This window comes from Coffea eugenioides, chromosome 1, assembly GCF_003713205.1.
Source record: "Coffea eugenioides isolate CCC68of chromosome 1, Ceug_1.0, whole genome shotgun sequence".
Taxonomy (NCBI): domain Eukaryota; kingdom Viridiplantae; phylum Streptophyta; class Magnoliopsida; order Gentianales; family Rubiaceae; genus Coffea; species Coffea eugenioides.
Genome location: NC_040035.1, coordinates 3,510,578 through 3,535,470, shown reverse-complemented (window position 1 = coordinate 3,535,470; position 24,893 = coordinate 3,510,578). Strand labels below are relative to the sequence as shown.

Sequence of the window (24,893 nt, the reverse complement as noted above, 5' to 3'; positions counted from 1 at the left end):
AATGTGAGCGGTTTGCTATGCTTTGTCATACTATATGATCCAATAGGAATGCAGCAATCTTCAAAAGCAAACTTTTTGGGATTTGGCATGGTGATTCGCAATCGTAAAGGTAACTTTATTGCTGGCTTATCTGAATGTTATGATGGTCTAGTCTCAGCAGAAGTAGCAGAAGCAATGACAGCTCGCAAAGCAGTTGACTTGGTTAAGATCTTGCAGATTCTAAATTGTACCCTTGAGGGTGATTGACTATTGGTTATCAATCTGCTATGCTATCTAAGTTTTTTTTTTTTTCACTTAGGTTGTTCGAACTTTTTGACCAGATTAGTCCTTTAAAGCTATGTAAAGGTAATACATGGAAGTCGATCACGGACCAATAATTACTTCTTCCAACCACAATCCACCTAACCACGCTAAGAAACACACGATGACCCGACTCCGACCCGGATCGGTTCCGGATCCGGACTCAGGCCTAAACCCATCCAAACTAAAACCGCTGGATTTTATCGCCCTTCACCACCGGGTTTGCCTTGGCTATGGCATCCCGGCCCTGGCCCTTGAAATCGAAGGTACAATCGTGCTTTTCTGGGTATCTGTGGAGCCCACAGAAGGTACTACCACATCTGCAGGTGAACCCCATCACCCCTACTTTTTTATTGCAACAAAAGCACCTATTACTCTTCACAACCGCCGCCGGCGCCGAAACCGCTTCCTCCTGCCTCTCAACTTGCTCCGCCGCCATACCGTAAGACTCTGGAGAACCCACATGAGAGGCATCATCGGCCTTTTTCTGAGACGTCACGAGCTTCTCCAAGGCAACCTTAGCAGCTGCCTTTTGTTGTTCTTCCATCTGGAAATCCTTGTAGCACTTTGAGCAGAGATTCATCGTCGCCGGCGAGCCGAAAAATCCGCAGCCGTTCGCGCACAAGGTCGGCTCCGATGGCTGGTAGCTGGTGCCGTCGTTCATCTTGTTTCCTTCAGAACCCATCTTCAGATAGTCAAGGATTTTCTTCTTAGGATTTTTTGGACGAAATTTTTCAGAAAACAAGGGAGAAAGAGCGCTTTCAGGTTAAGGCTGCTACTGTTTCGTGGGGAAGTTAACTATGAATAAATAGAGGTTTGGTGGTCAAAAAGCCTATTTAATGACGGTGGATTTGGTGAATTGACGCGACTACCCTCAGACAGAGTCCACGGGCTTGTTTGGAAGTGAATTTTTGGCCAAGTTTTTTAGCTACTAATTTTTTAATAATTTTTGCTACAGAAACCCCAAAAAACTTATCAAAGTTTTTTACTTACACATTTCAAAATAATACACAAAAAACTTTCCCTTTAACTTTTCTTCTTTTTCCTCCCCCACCCAACTGGTCACCACCTCCACCACCGCTTCCGGCGCCGGTAACTATTCCGGCCAACTTTTGCCGGCCTTCCACTTTTTTTTTTCTCTCCCTCCCCTCCCCCTTTGACCGATATGTTGGTTTCCAAAATCTCTTTTTTCTTTTTTTTTCTTTTCCCTCCCCCCTCCCCTCTTTCCCTCTGCCTTTTCCCCTCCCGCAGCTTGGGGAGAAGGAAAATTGCAAAAAAAAAAAAATTTACACTCGGCTGTTGCTGCTTATTCTGCCGGCAAGATAAGGAGAGGAGAGGGAGATGGAACATTGGAAAAAAAAAATCATTTCTGTTGCTGCAAAACTCATGTGCAAAACTCAGGTGGCGGTAGAGGGAGAGGGAGAGGGAGGGGTGGCGGGGAAGCTTTTGCAAGGGTGGCGGGCAAAGAGGGTGGCGGGAGAGGGAGAGGGAGGGGTGGCGGGGGAGCTTTTGCAGGGGTAGGGGAGAGGGTGACGGGGCAGAGGGGGAAGGCGGGGCAGAGGGGGACAGGCGCGGGGGGTGACAGGGGGCAAGAGGGGGAAAGGCGCAGAGGGGTGAAGGGCAGAGGGCCGAAGGCGGCAGGGGGTGACGAGGGAGGGGGGGGGCAGAGGGGAGGAGAAGGGAAAAGGGAGGAGAGGGGTGGCCGGAAGGTGGCATTGGGTGCGTTGCTGCTGGGGGTGGTGAAGGTAACGGGCAAGGGGGGGGAGGAAAGCAGAAGGAAGAAGATAGAAGAGGGAAAGAAAAGAAAAGGAAAGAAGAAAAAGAGAGCAAGAGAAAGGAAAAAAAGAAAGAAAAAAAAAAAAGAAAAGGAAAAAAAAAAGTTTTTCACCCTACAAAAACTTCTACAAAATTTTTTCAAAAACTTCTACAGTGCACTACAGTAAAATTTTAGACAAACTCCCAAAAAACTTAGGTTCCAAACAGGCCCCACATTAGAGCCGGAGATAGGGGTATAATAACGAGGGGGTAGACTGGGTAGTCCTGGGAAAGAACTGCAAAATCCAACTTCATTAACACGTTTAATTAGTGGTCAAGGATAAACCAAAAATGAAAATACATATGGATAATTCATAGTCTTTACACTCTCAACAGATAGTTGTCAGATCAGCATACTATACTGGCCTGCCTTCCCTTTTTTTTTTTTTTTTTTTTTTTTTTTTTTTTTTCTGGACACGATAGATTTTAATTTAGGCCTACTTCTACTCTATATTAGGGGGAAGGGAAGTGACCTAAAATGGTTAGGGGAGAACACGAGAGAACTGAACCACCATCGGACCATTGGTCCAAACGGGTACCTATGTACTCATTGGCGAAACTTTTCAGAAAATTTTGAATTTTTAAGAATGCAAGTTATAAAATTTAATTCCTTAACCTACACTTAAATAGAGATTTAAAACTCTCTTGGCCAACTACAGTTAAGACTAGTTGGCTACCCGCCTCCTTGTTCACCTGGCTGCAGATAGTGCTTCAGTGAATGGATAGGGTGGCGAGGTGGTAAACTCCACAATAAATGGGCTACACACTACAAGTCATACGTAGTGGTCATTTTCCTCAAGAAAAGTTTGGAGGGCCAAAATTTTTCAAGAATCTTCAAGTAGTCAACCCAAATTGCTAGAATATAGTGCTTGGAAAGCATGATGATGATTGGGGAGATTTCGTTTACCATGGAGGACCAGGAAAATATGGTAATTGTCCACGATGTTTCAGGTACTGATTAATGATGCCCTGTCTCTCTATATTACATAATTAAATATGAATAATAGGAGGGTTTTTTGAAAGCAAATATGATACTTTCCCTGTCCGATATGGTAAGTCAATTTTTAACCGTTTCCTAAGTGCTCAATGCTACGAACATCTTCTTTTCTTGTCATTTTTTTTTTACTGCAAAATTTTTCATATCGTCACTTTTTAGAGGCATGGATAGGGATGGCAACGGAGCGGAGTTGGGGAGGGGGTCCCCTCCCCCCCGCCCCGCTGCCTACAAATTCCCCCCGCCCCCGCCCCATCCCCCGTTCCCCGCTCCCCCTGCCCCGTCCAATCTCGCCCCGCTTTCCCCGCGGGACTAATAAAAATTTGTTATATAATTTTATTATGGTTAAATTTTAGCAAATAATCAAGTACTAAAATATCAACACATCATCAAATTATTATTCATTGTAATTTTACAATTGAAACTTATAAAAACAATCAAACAAAAATTATTTGAATACAATCCAACATGATGAAATAAATATAACTAAAGTAGTCAAGTTTTCACTTTTGGCACAAATACAATCACTAATTCATTATTGTGTTTGTGCTCTTTTTTAAGAAAAAAATGCTATTGTATTAAGTGTAATTAAGGATTTAGTATAAATGTATTAGTAAATTTAGTATAACCAATTAATAATTTGTATTAGTACACATATATAATTATTAGTATAATTAATAATATCAATTATATTATATATACTAATAGACATCATATAATACATATAACTAATAATATCATTATCATAACTTTGTAACTAATTAAATTATATATTATATATATAATTATATACATATATATTTTATATATTTATTTTTTTAAAGCGGGTGGCGGGGCTGGGGATGGGGCAGGGGTACACTCCCCCGCCCCAACCCCCCCCCTATTAGCCCCCCGCGGGGCCATCCCTAGGCATGGAACGTAAATTTGTTGCGTACAAGGTATTTCAAAGTTTTCCAAGACTCAATCTGTAGTTGATAAATTTTGATAAATTTTTAAATTTATATGATCCATTCTATTGCCATATACACATGACGTAATTAATAAGCTGTGGCACCCTAAAAGAACCCTGTCGATTTATTTCAAGTACCGAATTGGTGGAGTTATTTTCATCAAAACATATCTACATCATATTATGTTTTACTTACTAAACTAATATATAAGTTGTAATGCCAGTTCATATTATTTCAAAAAATATTACAATGAATTATAGGTAGTTATTTCAACAAATTTAACTAAATTTTTTTTATCATCCCATTGAACCGAAATTTCATGGGGTGTTATTCCGTTAATAAATAAAACAATTGATTGAGTTGTATATAAACTCATGATTTTTTTGGTCAATATTGAAGGGTTGCACTTCATATTAAAATACAAATCAAACCTCACCACTTTATTTTGCAACCCCGCCTTTTTTCTCACATCATAGTCCCTTTCTTTGATGCCAAATCTTTGTTAATTAGTTAATTGCAGTTTGTTCCAGCAAACTACAAAAAGCATGGTAAATGATGAAAGATTAGATGAAAAAGAACAAGATGTTTGAAGTCTCACTAGATCAAGAAACCAAGATTTATATTAGGAATCTTCTATTGCACCGTCACCGTATTAAATTTTTACTTCTTCTTAAAATAGGTGCTTGCTACTTATTTGGTACATGATCATCACAGTTTAGGAGTCCATGCGCCAAAGAAAATCCCTGCCTCATTGGCATACAATGTTTCCCACCAGAATTCACACTTCAAACATGAAAAACCTGGATTAGCAAAGTTTTAAAAAAACTTTAATGTGGAGTATTTGGCTGAATGCTTAAAACCACAAAAACATGATCTATCTTTATATCCAAGTTCTTTAACTTAAAAAAATAGATAATAATATCTATCTGGACTAATCTTAATTTGTACACTAATGGCATATGGGAATATTATACACGAGCAAGTTTATGTGCATAACACATGTTCAAACAAGAATTTTGAATTTTGAATAAAGATACATAACATTCATCCGCACTTGTTAGTGTATAAACATTATTACATTGGTAGTTTAGGAAAAGTTTACTCTATGTTTGGAATAAAATTCATACTTTTGATTAGGAGAGTAAAGAAACGAGTTAATTATATGAACTTAGAGTTTCCAATTCCATTTTGATATAATTGCAATTAATGCAAATGATATATGGAATGAGAATTGAATAAACTGCATTCAGCGCTTAAACCTATGGATTCAGATTTTAATATGTTCAAACGTGTTTGATAACTTAAAATAATATTTGAATTAATTAAGAGGCACTGAATTTGCTAAACAAAAGTTACTCCAAAAAAATAAGTGATAAACTATTCACTTATTACTTAATGTGATATGCACTCAAATGTATTTAGTACTTAACAATTTTGTAGTTTAATGGATTCAAACTTTAGATTTTAGATGTCAAATTTCAGTTTTATGAAACATGCTCTTAATATATTACATAACAAAAATACGAGAATGATTTTGCAAATTAGATTAATTTTTTGCTCAACACAAATTATATATCAACATCTATAAAATGAAATCAGAAAAAGGCTCTCCAAGCTAGCTTTCATGTGTTCTAACAAATGACATGGCAAGAAAGGCAATCGATTTGCCAAAGATGAAAAGCGAATATTCTAACAAATGACATGGCAAGAAAAATAAAAATTATAGCTGTAGACACCAAATTTTTGGTGTTTTATTATTTATTTATTTACTATTCGTTTTTTATTTGTTCTATTTTTATTTGTCACAATTAGTTTTATTTACTTTTAGTTTTAGTTATTTTAGCCATTTTAGCATAGAATTTCTCAAAGGAAAAAGAAAAGTGTTCAAAAAAAATATGTTTTAGTTGTTTTGGATTTAGTTTCATTATTTAAAAATGAAAAGAAAAATAAAAATTGCCATTTTTGCTGTTTATTATTTCTAGTTTATTTATTTTTATCTGATGTTAATTAAATTGTTGATTTTTACTTACTTTTATTATCATTTTTGTTAAATTACTTTAAAAAGAAAAAAAGGAAAAAAAGAAGAAGAAAAAGAAAGAAAATTAGCATTTCGTTAGCATTTCTGCATTTATTTTTATTTTTTATTTATTATTAGGTAATTAGTTATCTATATTAATTAGTTATTAAAAAAAAAAAAAAAATGTCGCGGCATGCACGCTGCAATTTTTTGCAGCGTGCAAAGGACACTCACAGAAGACCATCGGAGGGCTAGATTTTACAGGAGTAACAAGCCCCTCATCCTCATCGTTAAGGTGAGGGTTTAAGGCTGGAGGCCCCTATAAAAGGGAGCAACAGCGGAGAGATAAGGGGGTTTTTTTTGGAGAGAACGGCAAAGAAAAGAAAAAACGAGAGAAAACTTGACGGCTGGTGGAGAGAGATGAGTGACTAGGGTCTGAGAAGAAAAGAACGCAGCTTTTTGTGGTAGCTGGAAAGGGGATAAAGTGAGAGTTTGAGGGGCTAGTTGGCGGCGGGAAAAGAAAACAGAAGGAGAGAGTGACGGCTGTAGAAAGCAAAAGACGGGATGGGAGCTAACGGGAAGAAAAACGGAAAGCAGGAGAGAACGAGGGAGTTGGGTAGAGAATGAACGGATAGAGAGCTAAGGTGAGGCTGCAATCGGAGAAGTGAGAAAAGCGAGAGAAAGCAAGGTGGGAAAGGGGCAGTTGGCGGCTATAGAAAGAAAAGGCTACGGAGGTTCTAAGTTGACGGTGGAGAGCAGCAAAATCAGGGAGGCAAACAGGAGGACCGAGAGAAGCCCAGGTAGCTACCTCATCCAAATCTGCCTCGCATTTAAACTGAAGCTGCAAATCCAAAGGTGGTGAACAGGTAGCCTTCGACCCTTTCTCTGCCTATTTTTCATTTCATACGAAATCTGGTTGCTGGACAGATGATGTTTCATGAGTTCCCTTTTTATTGTACAGCCCAAAAGCTGCTATCTTTAGTCGTTAGCTTGCATGTTCTTGTTGTTTACTGGTTCTGTCTCAGCTTCAATGCGTTTGAGGGTTCTTATTTGGGTCATGAGAAATCTGAAGTTGGGGTAATGAGTCGGTATTCTGCTTGTTTATGTCTTGGCCGAAAAGATATTGCAGAAAAGTTTTCCAACTTGGATTGATCTTCATCCAGAATTTTTTTCGGCAGAAACAAATCTGTAGTAGGGTTTATTTTAGATCGATTTTCAAGGTAGAAATTTAGTTTCTTTAAGCTAGTGTCATGAATACTTGTTTAAGCTCATAGTTTCTGTTCGTATGATGAACGAGCAGAATCCAGAAAATGGTATAAAGACTTTGAACAAGTCTGTTTCGGATGTTTTCCTTATGTGTTGCTTAGCTGTTTTGGTTGTTTCTGTAATGTTTGATGTTGGCTTTAGGATTAAATGGTAAGTTTCGTTTGTTGGCTGGTAGTCCGATATGTGGGTTGTGGTAACAATGGTGAGTTTAACATAACCTACGCAAGTTTGAAGCTATGAAATTCGCAGCAAAGCTGCTACATTTTTCTGTGATGTTTTCTTTTCCGTGACTGGTTTGTTGAGCTTTCATACATGACTTGCATGCTTAATCTCATGCCGAAGGTAAGAAAAGGAAAAATTTGTGCTGAGTTTGCCTATTTGGGTCAAAAGAAATATTTGAATTACGCTTGAACACTTGCTAATATGAACCATCGAAACTGCTGAATCATTTGTACAAGTGTTCCAGAATTTTGCATGATATCTTCTTGAGTTTCCAGTTTGTTTGGGTCATGGTGGTGGTATAGTTAGTGGCTTGGTTTAGGGTTGTGATGTTGGGTTTTAAAAACATCTAATCAAAGCTGTGATAAAAATCTGAATTGGTAAGAAAATTGCAGCAAGCTTCATTCGTTGTTGCTGAAAGTCTTTTTGTTGCTGGAATGATTTTCAGTTTGTTGTACCAGATTTGCATAGAAATCATCTTCGTTTTGGCTCTTGCATGTATGATGAGTTTGGTAGGAACTTGAAGTTGGATTTTGGTTTGAGAGTTTTGTTTTGTTTTCTTAGAAAATCTGTCATGCAAAGTTGTAAAGGCTTAAAAGCCTAAGAAAATATTTGCAGAAAGCTTTCTACGTGGGGTTGCATGCTTTTGCATGAAATAATTTCCAGAAAATTACATTCCAACCCCCCAAGTCTCTTCTTGTTCCACTAGGACCCAATCAATTAAAGAATTTCATCAAATTGGTCCTTGATAATTTTAATTTGTGCAACTTCATTGCTTGTTTGCTTCAATTAACTACCATGCTTTGCTTCAATTGCGCTTAAGACATGACTTTAGGGACTTTATAATCAAGTGAGCTTTGTTTTTGCACATTTCTTTTAATTTTTCTTAAATAAAGTGGTACCTTGACCTTTTTATTGTTTTGAAGCCATTTTTACTTCATTTGATTACCATCGTGAGGGAGGTATAACTTCTTTTATCTTTTTTTGTCTCTTCTACGTGATCCAACGTGCTAAGTGAAAATTGCATGTCTACTTCGCTTTCCTTGCCTTTTATTAATTCCTTTCATTTATTTCATTTACTTTTACTTTTATTTAAGTTATTTATTTATGGGGTATGTGTACACCTCTTGGCTTGTAATAGATAGGGCTTGGAGAGCATTTTGTCCATTTCCCCTTCCCCTTTTGTTTTAGTTAGCAAGTGTAATAGGTTCATTACTTGTTTTGGTTGCTATGTGTTAATTTGCTTTATTAGGCCCTTGCATCTAGTCGAGCATACTAAGTGTTATGTGCTACGTGTTTATAAGTGATTCGCATGTCTACTCGCTTTTTATAGTCATGAATGAATGTGATGGATGAATGGACGTCACCACACTAGTCCAATGCTAGTTGTGGCCCCCTTTCCCGTCACCACACTAGTCCAACGCTAGTTGTGGTTCATTGTCCCGTTGTCCACTAGTCCAACACTAGTAGGAAATTCTTAGAAAGGGCTAGTCCAACGCTAGACCCAATAGGCCGTCCCCCTTTCGTTAGTGCATATTTGCATATTTGCATGTTCACTACATTTCATGCATTTTTCTTAGTTTTTATCATTTGGCATGCTCCTCGAACCCCTTTTCCCCTCATTTTAAGATTTTTTGCACCTCATGCTAGTTATAGGGCACATTTGCTTGAAGAGTCCCCTTTCGATAAGGGAAACGAGCGAGTGTGGCTACCCAATAGCCTTAGCAAGCTAGTTCCCCCTTCTAATCAAAGGGAAGATTAAAGTCACAAAGTTAGGACTCCCCGTTCCCGTTTTGATGCATTCCTATAGGGTTCATGCATTTCATTTATTCGCTATCCTATACGCTTACTTTATATTCTATCCCTTTTTCTACATTCTCACTTCACACTACTTTAATTTTGCACGTTTTCATTCGACTACTCATACTTTATACCATATCACTCGCACACATGCACTTTATGTTATTTTCACATTATCATTCTTTACTCACCTTACCTTGTAAATACATTTGCACACCTCCACTTACATCCTATTATTTTTATCACTTTTCTCACTTCACACAAACTCACATTTTCACATGGCATGCATTCCACTCATTTTTACGTCATTTAGGATTATGTGTGACCTCTCCAAAGGATCATTATTGGGCTTCACAATTAATGTGATTGGCACCACTCCACCTTTGAAGAGAAATTTCCCCCATGTCCCCCTAGGTCTAGGTTTTTGCATTCATATAGTCATATCCAACACGCGATACATACCTTGGGTAGAAAAATTAGGAAAGGTGGGGCTAAATCACGCAACTAGCCTTGGCTAGGTCGAAGGGGTGCCTTGGATTTTTATCCTTGCCTTCCCCTTCGTCAAATGTGACTCCCGAACCTTTTTCGTTGGTTTACGTGGACTAGGAGTCGTTTAAAAGGGGTTTCTTTCTATCTTTCCTTTAGAAAATTTCTTTTTGGGTGACTTGGTACACCCTAACTCTATACCAAGTGGCGACTCCATTTTTCATTAAAACCCCCCTTTTGAACTTTGTTTGGCCAAATCGTTGCATTCTCAAGTCCCATGGCCTTTTACTTTTCATTTACACACGTTCACATTCCACTACACACCCACACATCATCTCATTCAAAAAGTGGGGCGCGACAATAGCATTAAAAAAGGATTAATTTTTTCTACATTCTCATTGTATATATTGACGGATCTAAATACTTGTCACGTCAATTCAATTTAAATTCAAACACCAAACTTTTTATGTATGCTATACATATAGACTCGCAAATATATATACTAATAGTGCACGAAAAAATTTATCCAAAAAAGAAATCTTACCATTCCAAAACAAAGAACAGCTTTTTTATGCTATATATATTTTTAATTTTTTTTTTTGGTTCAGTAAATGTCATGCAAATTTGATGGAGATGATGGAGTGATCTATCAATTCTATCTTCGAAATTTATTATTAGATTACCAGACAGTTTGATTAAGATTGGAAGTTGGATTCAATAATATAATAGTTTTAATTTTTAAATGTTAGAGATGAATTTATTTCGTTTTAAAAATAAGAGATTAAAAGAATATTTTTTTACGAAATATGAATGATGAAACAGGTGATTTTCACTTTACTTTCACTTTACTAGAGGTAATCTCATATATCCTTAATACACGCGTCATTAATCCAAAATTGGATTGAAGTATTGGAGAGTGGAGACTCTTTGTAGAGGAGCCAACTCCCACTTGGAGGGAAGGGGTACTTTTCCCGCCAAATAAAGTAGGATGCATAGCAGTTGTTGTACAGGTGGCAGCCTAATATAGAGAAGGCTTCCAGGGCTCAAGAAATGTGCTTAAGATCGGAGATTACGGAGTTCCGATCGAATTCTTGCAGCAGACACTTCTCGAACTGCCAGAACAAGCACAGATTCACGTTTCCCTACATGATTCCAAAGAGGGCTTCAATTAATCAAATGCTTAACTGCAACACACCGAAAAATGCAGGTTCTTTTTTCTAGTTTAAGTTGCCTCTTATCTTTTAGTTTTGATAGTTATTATGCATTCATGAAATAATCGATTAGTTTGAAGCCTTCAGGTTGGGAAAGATTCCTATTCCTATTTTTAGTTTTAGTATGACAGAAGATCAGAAATTTTGACGAATTGAGGAAATCCTAGTTGATCCTGAGTTGTTTTAACAAAATTGATAAAAGCCCAGTTGGTTAATTTTCAAGAAACAGTCTCCAATAATGGCTGATATTCCAGACTGTAAGGCTCTCAAAAGAAATGCTAAGACCCCAGATGGCAATGATGAAGAAATTGATAGGTTGAGTGCCCTTCCGGATGAAATTCTCTGCCACGTCCTGTCATTCCTTTACAGTACAGAAGATGCAGCACTGACCTCAGTCCTATCCACTAGATGGAGAAACCTTTTTGTTCAACTTCCTGATGTTTATCTCAGCATCAATACAGCTAGGCCTTTTATGGGCGAAGATGCTGATCCGGATCTTATGTTCCCTGATTTTCTAAACTTCGGCTTTAGACTTATTCTGCGACGAAATGGAGCTCCTTTAAGGAAATTTCGTCTCTTTGTAAGACCCTGTGGTGACAATTATCGATTAGGAATTCACTCGTTGATATCCGCTGCACTTCTGTGCAAGGTCAAAGAACTTGATATTTGTCTGATGGAGGATGAAACAAGCAGATTATCACCACCGTTAATGTTCACCTGCAAAACACTAGTAAGTTTGAAACTGTGGAAGGCTGTGGATCTGATCATCCCTGACTTAGTTTCTTTACCAAACCTTAAGGTAATGCACTTGATAGGCTTCAAAATGGTAGATGAAGGTTCTATTCAGAGGTTTATTGACTGCTGTCCTTTGCTTGAAGAATTGATACTGAATTTTGATCATTTAAGCAACATGGATGGAGTTCTTGATATTTCTAGTCTTTTACTTAGAAAACTCGAACTGGGATGCTTGGAAGGTGAGTTTAGTGTTGTTTTGAAGTTGACCCATCTTGAATATCTAGAATTCGTGGACTACGGAAATCATAAAGTTTATCTAGATACGCCAAATGTTAAGTATTTCAAGTATACTGGTTATGCTTCTGATATCAGTTTCGTCCGGAATATGTCGTCCCTTGTTAGAGCCACGATAGGGCTAGAGTTTAATCCAGAAGAAATAACTGAAAGCAGTTTGTTGGTGCGAAGTCAGCGAGGTTTTGAGCTTATTAAGGGGTTACAAAGTGTGAAATCACTTCATTTATATGGGCAGAGTCTGCAGGTATGGTCTCACTTTTGCCTTTCACTTTGGTTTTGTCATTCCAAAGCTTTTACTTTTAGATATAGTGTAACTGAAATTTTATACTATCAAGTAAGTAGTTTAATCCCCCTCCATTTTTGACTGAAGATGGTCTATTATTGTCAACAATCATTGCCGACTTTCAGCAAATTGAAGAGTTTGGAGCTCGATACCTCTATTGATGGTGACTTTGATCATGTTCTGTTCTGGAAAGTGGTACCAAGCTTACTGGAAATTGCTCCTAACCTTGAAGTGCTCATCTTTCCTTTTGTGAGTAACTGATAAGTCAAAGTTCATATTTTCTGGTCGCTAATCTCCTGATAATGGACAAATGTTGAACCTTTGATCGTAGAATTGATAATCTTCTGCAAATGGACAGGTGTATAGGTACGAGCTATATGTAGAAGAATTTAGCTGCTTTTGGCCAAAGACTATTCCAGCATCCTTCATACAACATCTCAAGGAGATAGAAATCGAACGTTTCAGGGGGCAGGAAGATCAGTTCAAGCTAGTTGAGCACCTTTTGGAGAATGGAAAATCTTTAAAGAAGATGACTGTTGGTGTTGTTATAAAGCCTTGGTTGTCTTGGTCAGAAGAGTGCAACAGGATATTGTCATTCCGAAAATGTTCCAAGGATTGCCAGGTTGTATTTGTTAGGACATATGATTGGGACTGAGCATTCACGTTGTTAGCTCTTATTACTGGTCTGAGAAATTAAATTCTCTTGCTTTTATGCTTTTTTGCTTGTTTATCTTGTATTTTGTGAGGTAGGTTGCCATTTGGCTGCATATGCAATGACTTATCTAGTGGAATGGCTTACCTTGTTAAAATCTATTGAAGTATTCTTGTATTGTGATTGATATTTCTTCCTCCGGCTATTTCTTTTGGCAAAGATCAGACTAGCTATTCAAAACTGAAGGTGTATGAGCTTGCCATTGGAACCATATCGTTGGTACTATGGCTGATTCTTACCAAGTGAATGTCATTGTGGTTACACCTGTTAATATAAGAATTTGAATCTTTTGATTGTGCTATGGAGATGGGTATGGACATGGTAGTTTAGAAGGACAGTACTTTGTCATGCATACATTCAAGGATACTACCAGTTTAAAACTAGATCACCAGTCGAAAGAAGTTGGGGAATTATACCCTTTGATTCCTCAAAGTTATCGAGTTATTGCATATTAGACTTGTGAGTTTCTCTACGCATACTAAGTGTGCTCTTCTGCAATTCTTTGCTTTCCATCTGCTCTTGTTTATTAGCTAAATCCAATACTAAGATTTTGGCACCCTTAGGTCTTGTGTACTTTAATTAATGTTACTAGTTGCACTTGTCATTTGGAGTTCAATGAGACAAAGACTTTCTTTTTAAGCAATGGATGCTGGAACAAATCAGTTAAGTAGTGCTTCGAGTTAGACGATTGACATGCTGAGATACATGCTAAAAATTGATTCAGATAACTGATACTGCAATTGATACATTTGATACTTTAATGTTTTACATATTAATGGTTCTGTAAATATATTGTACAATCACTCTTCATGCAAATACAGCACTACTTAATCGAAGTCAGTCTGTGTGGAAGAAAATTGACACAGCACCAATCAGCCTCTTGCCTCTAGAACCTCTTCTCTCTCTGACTCCAACATTTTGCACTCATGGTACCAATAATGTTGGAGATGACCATATGAGATATTGAATATGCTGTTATAAGGCCGCGTGCCAAAGTTATTCTTGACCTCAAACGTTAAGACTGAGTTGGAATGCTGTAACATATTGAAGCCTGAAAGCAAGAAGGATATCAAGTTTGTGAAAAAAATCAAATTCAGAACCACAGCCAAAAATACAAGGAAGGCTGATTTCTCTGCAAATTGCAAGGACGGATTTCAACTGGCTTATCTGCAATACCAACAAGAAGCACAGGTTTTCTTCATGTTTCTTTCCCTTCTGCTTGAATGCTGAATCATAAACAAGGAAAGTTAATAAAAGAAAAAGAACATCTGCAAATCAGAAATGAGGTATCTTCCTCAGACCTGCTTAAAAATTCAAGGTAAGACTAACTATCTTAATCACCTTTTATCATATTAAACCGGATTTTAAAGTTCAATTTTTGCTGCTGTCATTTAAATTTAGCTCCATTGCTTGCAGGCATGAAGCCGTTTAACGATTATGACAAGCTGCAATTGAGAGGCGATGTATGAGCCATATTTTTACTGGCTTGAAGAAGGCAGAGGCTGAAAATGAGGAGAAGAAATAGTGAGTATTGGCCGATACTGATTCCCGTTGCTTTTTCGGTGACAGCTCAATTGTTGGACTCAGTTTGGAAGTTGGAACACTAGCACTAGCATTTGTTATATAGTCAGTTTGAGTGTATAAATTTCAGTGTTATGTGGTTACTTCAGTTTTGTCAATCTGATTTCAAACTTTAATCCTTTTCCTAGGGGCGTAGATTGAAGAGATTGATGCTCAAGCCTGCTCTAAAATGGTAATATACTTTCTTTGAGTTACTTGGTTGAATTTGGCATCCAGAAATTTGCAGTGCTTTCTGTCGTAGTCAGGCTGGGTGGCTTCCACAAGTACTCCTGGAGTGTAATGATAGCAAAAGTGTTCATATCAATGTCTAAATGCCTTATCTTCTGAATTTATTGAAATAGCAGTGGTCCTAATTGAGATTAAGGTATGATCAATAATTTTTCACCATTTTATTTTGGAGCAAACAAAGATTGGTGCTCTCTTCAAAACTTTATCAAGATTCTGTCTGTCCCTTTTGGGTTTTGCAATTTGTCCTACAAGAAATTAGGAAACACTGTGAAATATAAGGTCACTACAGCTAGGCAGAAATAGTGCTATCAATGTGGTTGTGCCAACCTGAGTTCAACTTGTTTGGCCCAAAAAAAGCCCGTCGAGTCTAAGATTTAATTGGACCGAGCATAGCTTGGATTTAAGTATTAGGTTCGAACTAAATGTGAGACAAGTTTAGATCATGTTAGGCTCAAGTTCGATTAAAACTCAACCCACATATAAATATAATTATATGTATATATATATATAATATATCTATATATAATATATAATGCTTGAACAATAGTGGTTGGTATAAATACTTTTTGACATTTTTTAAACTTTCAAATTTACTCTTACAAAAATTAAGTTTTACTCTAATCACCTAATCACATTTTGTCAATATAACTACTCATAACCACCCTAAGAATTGTAACTACCAAATTACTATAATCATATAAACCAAAGTTTTTCATGAAAATTTTATATAAATTTTTTGTATGTAATAAACAAAATTTATACAAAATTGACTCATTTTAATTATTTCCTTATTGCACATACATTGGGTGTGCCATTAATACTAGCATATAATAATATCTATAATTTATAATTATACATATTATGACATAGAATGTTAATAATTTACATATAAATTTATAGTAATTCATAATTATAAAATATATATTATATATAATTATGTATTTAATTATAACTTGGGCCGAGCCCAATTTGAGCCAGAAACTCATATAATACTGTGAGTTAAGTTTAAGCCTTTTAATTTAAACTCAAAGCCCTAAGTCCAATATTCAAAATTCCGTATAATTTATGAATCGAGTTTGAATTTTAATTGGGCCGAGTAGAGCTTGAATTTAAATATTAGATTCGAATTAAATATAAGTCGAATTTAGGCCACGCTTGTCTCAAACTTGATTAAGATCCAACCCATACACACACACACACACACATATATATATATATATATATATATATGTATATGATGCTTGAGCAATAGTAGTTGGTATGAATACTTTTTGTTATCTTTTGAACTTTCAATTTTATCTTTATAAAAATTAAGTTTTACACTAATCACTTGATCATATTTTGTCAATATAAGTACTCATAACCACTCTAAGTATTGTAATTATCAAATTACTATAATAATATTAAACAAAGTTCTTTCATGAAAATTTTATATAAATTTTTTATGTAACAAACAAAATTTATACAAAATTGATTCATTTTAATTATTTCCTAATTGCACACACATTGGGTGTGCCCTTAATACTAGTATATAATAACATCTATAATTTATAATTATACATATAATGACATAAAATGTTAATAATTTATATATATAAATTTATAGTAACTCATAATTATAAAAATATATATTATGTATAATTATGTATTTAATTATGAACTTAAGTCTAGTCCGATTTAAATCTAAAATTCAAATAATACAGTGACTTGAGTTTGAGCCTTTTAATTTAAGCTCGAATCTTGAAGCCCAAAATTAAAAAATCTATATAATTTGTGAATCGAGTCTGAACTTGCCAAAATCCGACTCAAATAGCCCAATTAACACCCCTAGGCACAAATGGGCAACATTGCACCCTCGGTTGATTGGAAGAGGAATTGTAGTGAGAGCAGGAAAGAGATGGTCTCAATCAGCGAGCAAGAAAGAGAGTGTCAATGACCGACTTAAGTTGTCATCTTACCCACATCTGGGATAGATAATATGATTGTACTCTATCACATTACAGATTAATCAAAATTTGGGAAAGTTAGGAAGTTTCTAAATCTGATGTTCACAACTTTTGGAAAGTGCTGGTGCTGAAAATTGGTTTGTTAATATCCTGTTCTTGAAAGGATTCGGAGACTTTATTGTTATTCTCCTATTCTTGAAAGGATTCGGACACAATTCGTTTGTATATAAATCGTTCTTGAGCCTCAGTTCTGAGAGTTACTTCCCTTCTTGTCATCCCACTCAGTTGAAAGTTCTCTCAACAATTCCTGAGACTCGTTAATCTGTCAAATTCGACATTCAAGAATTATTTACAGCAAAATAGAAGCGACCCACTTGTTCAAAACGTTAGTTCTTGAGGATTGAATCAAAGAATAGCATGGAAGAAGGATCCATCGAGCAGCCCAGAAAGGAGTTGAAGTTCCTGCAGTTGAGGAGCAAACTCAAACAAGTTATCAGAAAGAAGATGACTATTCCTGATCAACCTGTAAAAAGTAATCATTACTTGTGGTTTGACGGTGATTATGGTTCTTTCTTTGGACCTTCACAGTCTTCCATCTGTCATGGAGCAGAAGATTAGCTAAGAACAAGTTGAAAGCGTGAACCTAAGTATCGCGCCTTTATGAAGTAGCTGTAAAACAACTGAAGACGTGAAATCTGATATCACGTTTTAGTAAGAAAGAAGACGTGAAAGGCAAAGGAGCAGGGAATCAAAAGCGCAGAATCAGGAACACGCCCTTTCTGGTAATCAGCTCAATCAACGTGAGCTCAACAAGCAAGTGGTTCTGTAACAGATTCCGTTAACCACTCACATGGCCAAGTGGATTAGAAACGCCAAAGAAGTTAGTTGTTAGCTAGTGATATATATATAGATAGAATCAGAGGCAGAAAGGCAGCATTGAGTTAGTCATTACTGGGATCATTCCCTAGCATTCTTTCTGTCTGTTATTTCCTTCATTCTTATCATTTCCTCTTCTTTTCCACCAATTCTGTAATCTCAGATTCAGAACATATCAATACTATTCGATTGGATACTTATCAGAACCTTATTGATTTTCCTATTAGCAATCTTAAGTCCAGTACCTTTATTCAATCAATTTCATTGGGAACAACTCTATTGCCTAGTTACTGTTCGATACCATCACAGTGGTATCAGAGCAGAGCTACGAGCCAACGGGATGACTAAAACTCAGGAGGGAGCTCACTGAGTTGGGGAGTGTGGTGAGGACTTTCGCCAACAAAAATGATGGGATAGAACAGTCTGTGAGGGCAATGGAGTATAGGCAGGAGAGCACAGATAAAGCCATAAAAAGTTTAGATCAAAAATATGAGGGAATGATGAACATGATGGCACAGATTATGTCCAAATTGAATGATAAGGGAAAGGGAGCAGGAGAAGGTAGCTCCGGACATGGCCAGTTAGCAGAGGGAGTCAAGGAGAAAAATGAGAGAAATGAGGGAAGGGGGGGAGCCAAACTGCCCAGGATGGATTTTCCTTTGTTTGATGGAACCAATCCCAGGGAATGGGTTAGGAGAGCTAACAAGTATTTTCAGATATATGGAGTTGAGGAGGAAATGAAGACTGATATTGCTCAACTCTACCTCAAGGACAGAGCAGACATCTGGTTCCATGGAATGTACTCTGAAAGAGGAGCAGTTCCATGGAGAGAGCTGGCCTTGGCAATTTGTGAAAGATTTGGAGAGGGAGACCCACAGGAGGCCATCGAGGAGTTCAACAAACTGGTACAAGCTGGTAGTGTAGCAGACTATCTGGAGAAGTTTGAAACATTAAAATCACTGGTAATGACCTCACTCCCTGGACAGCCTGATTCCTATTACAAATCTTGTTTCCTTAGTGGCCTGAAGGATGAAATTGTCAGTATGGTTAGGATGACCAAACCTCTTACATTAGCAGATGCTATTGAGACTGCTAAGTTGCAGGAAAAAAATCTAGAAGCCATTAGGAAAACACAGGGTAGGGGTATACAGAAACCTTCAACACCACCACCATTACATACCACTTTTCCACCAAGCAAACTGAAATGGCCTAATCACCAGAAACCAGACCACCATGCCAACAAGAACACCAAGCTAGGGGGACCATCAACCACCCACTATAAGGGAATCACTCCCTCTGAATTTAGCTACAGAAGGGAAAAAGGGTTGTGTTTCAAGTGTGCTGAACCCTACACTCTAGGACATACTTGCAAACAAGCTCATATTCACTACATAGTAGTGGATGAGCCTACTGAATCTGATACACCATTGGAGGAACAAGGGGAGGGTACTGAAGAGTATAGTGACTGTCCTGAGGGAGGCATCAGCAAAGAGAGCATAGAAGTCTCCATTCATGCCTTAGCAGGGGGAAATAAGCACAAAACTATCAAAATGAGAGGAAGGCTTGCAGGAAGGGAGCTACTAATACTCATTGATAGTGGCAGTACTCACTGCTTCATGGATGAAAAATTGGCACAGGATTTAAAGCTCCAGACCACTGGTACCACCTTGACAGTAAATGTGGCTAATGGAGAGAAGTTGGGATCCAGACAGCTCCAACAGGAGATAGCTTGGGAGATGCAAGGGCATAAATTCCATCACCAATTCAACACACTCAAACTAGGCAGCTGTGACTTGATACTTGGGGTTGACTGGTTGGCCAAACACAGTCCCATCGAATTTGATTTTCAGCAACTAACTATGAAATTCTTGAAGGGAAGGGAATCAGTGATGCTAAAAGGGGAAGTAGAGAAACTGAAGCTGAAAGCTATCAAGGGAAGCAAACTTGCCAAATGGAGAAGGAAGCAGACTTATGGAATCACTGCTCAAATCTATTTGGTGGAAGAAGGTAGAGGGAACCAGGAGCAAATTCCAACAGCAATGGGAGAACTATTGAAGCAGTTCGAGACTGTATTTTCAGAACCACAAGACATGCCCCCAATCAGGAGCCATGATCATGCCATTCCACTAAAAGAAGGAGCAGCACCATTCCAAATTAGGCCATACAGATGTCCTTATGTACAGAAAGCTGAGATAGAGAGACTGGTCAAGGAGATGTTGCAGATGGGAATCATCCAGACTAGCAACAGCTCTTTTGCATCCCCAGTCCTACTGGTGAAGAAGAAGGATGGTAGCTGGAGATTTTGTGTTGACTACAGACAGCTCAACGAGCTGACAATCAAAGACAAATTTCCAATGCCACTAATAGATGAACTGATGGATGAATTACAGGGCTCCAAATTCTTTACCAAGATAGACTTAAGGTCTGGCTACCATCAAATAAGAGTCAAGGTGGAGGACAGGTACAAAACAGCATTTAGAACTCACCAAGGATTGTATGAGTTCAAGGTCATGCCATTTGGCTTGACCAATGCCCCTGCCACGTTTCAAAGTCTCATGAACCACATCTTCAGGGACCAGCTCAGACAGTATGTTCTAGTCTTCTTCGATGACATCCTAGTCTACAGCCCCACCTGGAGTAGCCATATGGAGCATGTTACCTCAGTGCTGAACATCTTGAGGGAACATCAGCTCTATGCTAAAAGGAGCAAATGTTCATTTGCTCAAACAGAGGTGGAATACTTAGGCCACATTATCTCTGATCAAGGAGTAATGGCTGACCCCAAGAAGGTAGAAGGCATGCTGGGATGGCCAAAACCAACTACAGTTAAGCAACTAAAAGGATTTTTGGGATTGACAGGATACTATAGGAAGTTTGTGAAGGGTTATGGGACCATAGCCAAGCCACTCACTATGCTGCTTAAAAAAGATGGGTTCTTATGGAATGCAGAAGCTGATGAAGCATTTCAAAGACTTAAACTAGCAATGAGCAACACCCCTGTGCTGGCATTGCCTGACTTCACCAAACCATTCGTGATTGAGACTGATGCCTGCTATGGAGGGGTGGGAGCTGTACTGATGCAGGACAAGAGGCCCTTGGCGTATCTAAGCCAGAGCCTAGGACCTAGGAACCTGGGGCTCTCCATTTATGAAAAAGAGCTATTGGCTCTGGTGATGGCAGTGGTTAAATGGAGGCATTACCTGGAGGGACACCACTTCATAATAAGGACTGACCACCAAAGCCTCAAGTATCTACTCGATCAGAGGGTCACTACTACCCTTCAACAGAAATGGCTCACAAAGTTACTAGGATTAAGTTATGAGATACAATATAAAAAAGGGAGGGAAAATGTGGTTGCTGATGCCTTGTCTAGGAGAGCGAGCAGTGAAGAAGGGGACTGCACTGCATTAGTTTGTGTCATTCCAGAATGGATACAGGAGGTGATGGACAGCTATAAAGGGGATGCACAAACCCAGGATCTCATCAAGCAACTACTTCTTGCTCCTAACAGCCAACCAGATTTTACTTATCAAGATGGTGTGGTTAGATATAAGGGAAGGATTCTGGTGGGCTCAGAAGGGAATATAAGGAGGAAGATCATTACTGCAATACATGATTCACAGCTTGGAGGTCATTCCGGAATCCAGGCTAGTTACTTAAGGGCCAAGCAATTATTCCATTGGACAGGTATGCACAGGGATATCAAGGATACAATTTCACAATGTCATACGTGTAGGAAATGTAAGGATGAGCACACTGCTTATCCGGGCCTTTTGCAACCTCTCCCTATACCACAGTACTCATGGAGTCACGTCACAATGGATTTTATTGAAGGACTGCCAATATCTGAGAGAAAGGATACTATCATGGTAGTGGTGGATAGATTCACTAAATCAGCACATTTCATCAGTCTCTCACACCCTTTTGATGCACCAACAGTAGCTAGACTCTTCCTAGATCACATCTGTAAGTTACATGGGGTTCCTTTAAGCATGCTGTCTGACAGGGACAAAGTGTTCACCAGTCACTTCTGGACTGAGTTATTCACCTTGATGGGTACAGAACTGAAGTTAAGTACTGCCTACCACCCCCAAACAGATGGCCAATCTGAAAGGGTGAATCAGGTGCTGGAAATGTACTTAAGGTGTATGACACACTTGGAGCCAAAGAGATGGAGTGCATGGCTCTCCCTTGCTGAGTGGTGGTATAACACTGCCTATCACACAGCTATCCAGATGAGTCCATTCGAGGCTCTATATGGAATGGCCCCCCCACAATTGGCATTAGGACCCTACTCTCACTCTAGAGTAGCCACAGTAGAGGATCATTTGAAGGAACGACAGAGGATGGATGAGACTCTCAAAAGAAACCTGCAGGAAGCTCAGGATAGAATGAAGTTTTATGCTGATCAAAACAGAAGCGAAAGGTCATTCATTGTGGGAGACTGGGTCTACTTGAGGTTGCAGCCATATCGACAAATGTCAGTGGACCTAAGGAACAACACCAAGCTGTCTGCTAAATACTTTGGTCCCTACCAGGTGATCCAGAAGATAGGAGAAGTAGCTTATAAACTTAAGATGCCTGAAGGGTCCAAAATCCACCCTGTGTTCCATGTGTCGTTACTGAAAAAAAAGATTGGGGAGAAGGCAACTCCTGTCCTCCAGCTTCCAAACCAGGATGAGAAGGGACACTTGAGGGTGGCTCCAACAGCCATTCTGGATCGCAGGAGCATCAAAAGGAGGAATGCAGCAGCAGTACAGTGGCTCATCCACTGGTGGGGAACCACTCCTGCTGAAGCTACCTGGGAGGATGCGGAGAAAATCAGGGAGGAGTTCCCTGAATTTCAATCTTGAGGACAAGATTAATGGAAGGAGGAGCAATTGTCATGGAGCAGAAGATTAGCTAAGAACAAGTTGAAAGCGTGAACCTAAGTATCGCGCCTTTATGAAGTAGCTGTAAAACAACTGAAGACGTGAAATCTGATATCACGTTTTAGTAAGAAAGAAGACGTGAAAGGCAAAGGAGCAGGGAATCAAAAGCGCAGAATCAGGAACACGCCCTTTCTGGTAATCAGCTCAATCAACGTGAGCTCAACAAGCAAGTGGTTCTGTAACAGATTCCGTTAACCACTCACATGGCCAAGTGGATTAGAAACGCCAAAGAAGTTAGTTGTTAGCTAGTGATATATATATAGATAGAATCAGAGGCAGAAAGGCAGCATTGAGTTAGTCATTACTGGGATCATTCCCTAGCATTCTTTCTGTCTGTTATTTCCTTCATTCTTATAATTTCCTCTTCTTTTCCACCAATTCTGTAATCTCAGATTCAGAACATATCAATACTATTCGATTGGATACTTATCAGAACCTTATTGATTTTCCTATTAGCAATCTTAAGTCCAGTACCTTTATTCAATCAATTTCATTGGGAACAACTCTATTGCCTAGTTACTGTTCGATACCATCACACCATCGCTCCAAGATTGCTTGAACACAACGCTTTATTAGTCCTCTACAAAAAATCCGAAGTTGCCGTTCTTCAGAAGAATGAGAGACAAACTAGGGCTTCAGGTTCTAAGCCTCTGGCTGCATCCACTGACCAAAAACCATCAACGAGCAATATTCTTGGGGCAAGAGTAAAAGCCCAGATGCTTAGAGCTATGAGGGACTATTCCTTTCTTTCGTCCGACAATACTTCTGGTCAAATGGCATGTGTTTCTCTTAAGAACCCTGAGGTTCCAACTGCTCAGGTGCAACCAAAGATCATGAAAAAATCATCACTTCCTAGTAATGCTAGGAGCACAAAGGAGGACAGAAAACTTGAGTTTCTGACAGGCAAAAGGAACACAGTTTGGGGACAGGAAAATCAGATTCTACCAGTCAGCCTGCTGGCATGAGTCCTAAAGGGATCTCATTTCCAATGCAAGATCCCAAAGAGAAGAATAAGGCAGCAATTCATCCTAGTGGCAGCCTGGAAAACCATAATGGAGCAAAGAGTACAAGATTGAATCCTGCTACAGTTTCAAAGCAAGCCTCCATAAAAAGGGGAGAGTCCCAAGTAGTAAATTCTTGCTCGCAAAATCAAAAAAAAGTGCCGCCTTTTCCCTCCAAAGGATCAGTGCAGTCTTCCTCCTCGACAATAAAGAAGCCTATTAATCATGTCCAGCAGTTGAAGAAACAACAAAAGGTGCAAATAATCAAGAATTCAAAGCCTGAAGCAAGTTCTCAACTTCGTCATCTTAAAAGGAAGAAACCTGACGACTCCGTCGATGCTAGAGCCGTTAGCATTATGATCAGAAAAATGTATGGGTATGATCCAAGCAAGTACCACGACAATGAAAAGGATGATAAAGCCATGGAGGCTACTTTTGAAGATATTCAGAGCGAGGAAAGAAGAAGTGCCAAAATTGCAAGGAAAGAGGACCAAGAAGAGCTTCGCAAGATTGTAGCTGAAGAATCAAAAGCTCGCTTGATGAAAGAGACTGCCAAGAAACGCAAGCTTATCCACTGATTTTTCAGTCTTGACTAGAGTAACATGTATAGTTTGGATCAATAGTAATTTTCATGAAGAATATGACCTTATAATTTTTTATTCCATGGTAAATTTAATAGAGCAATATTTATTTGGAAAAATTATTAAAAATCCCCTATGATTTCGTCTATTGCCATATGACCTCTCAAATGTTTCAAAATGTTCACTTCACTCTTTATGATTTTATGTAAAGTGAAAATTTGACCAAAAAAAATTATATAATGCCATTAATTGAATAGTGCCCTTACTTAAATGCTAAATCAATTGATAGCTTAACTCTTTTGTATAAAAGTATAAGGGGGATTATATCAATAAATGTAAAATTACAGGAGGTAAAGTGGATATTTATACAAACTAAGAGGGTTATATGGAAACTAAGATTTTATCACACGTGTTTCTAAAGCACATTTGGTATAAAGGCCATAACTGACTATGCAATTCGTCAATTTTTTATTTTACATAAAACCATAGAGAGGTTATGTGCCTGTTTTCAAATCACAGGGGGTCATCTAACATTATGAAAAATTACAGGGGATTATAAGTAATTTACCCTATTTGTTTTGCCTGGGATTTGATTTTTTTTTTTTCCGCTTACATTGGTTTTGAATTTTTCTTGAGAACTAGATATATGATCTTGCAAGTATGCCTT

At 38.2% G+C, this 24,893-nt stretch overlaps 3 protein-coding genes across 3 annotated transcripts; 2 read left to right on the top strand and 1 right to left on the bottom strand.

Moving 5' to 3' along the window:
- Nucleotides 1-372: 372 nt before the first annotated feature.
- LOC113780380 (zinc finger A20 and AN1 domain-containing stress-associated protein 7-like) lies at nt 373-1,070 on the bottom strand. The gene has a single exon (XM_027326187.1). It carries the CDS (start codon nt 983-985, stop codon nt 485-487), a length of 501 nt encoding a protein of 166 aa, XP_027181988.1. The 5' UTR covers nt 986-1,070; the 3' UTR covers nt 373-484.
- Nucleotides 1,071-11,296: 10,226 nt separating this feature from the next.
- Nucleotides 11,297-13,025, top strand: LOC113765705 (F-box protein At4g22280-like). Its single transcript, XM_027309952.1, has 3 exons — nt 11,297-12,331; nt 12,458-12,619; nt 12,729-13,025. The coding sequence occupies exons 1-3, from the start codon at nt 11,297-11,299 to the stop codon at nt 13,023-13,025; spliced, it is 1,494 nt and encodes a 497-aa protein (XP_027165753.1).
- A 10,580-nt stretch (nt 13,026-23,605) lies between these two features.
- On the top strand, nt 23,606-24,223 carry LOC113765688 (protein SPT2 homolog). Its single transcript, XM_027309930.1, has one exon. The coding sequence runs from the start codon at nt 23,606-23,608 to the stop codon at nt 24,221-24,223; it is 618 nt and encodes a 205-aa protein (XP_027165731.1).
- The last annotated feature ends 670 nt before the right edge of the window (nt 24,224-24,893 follow it).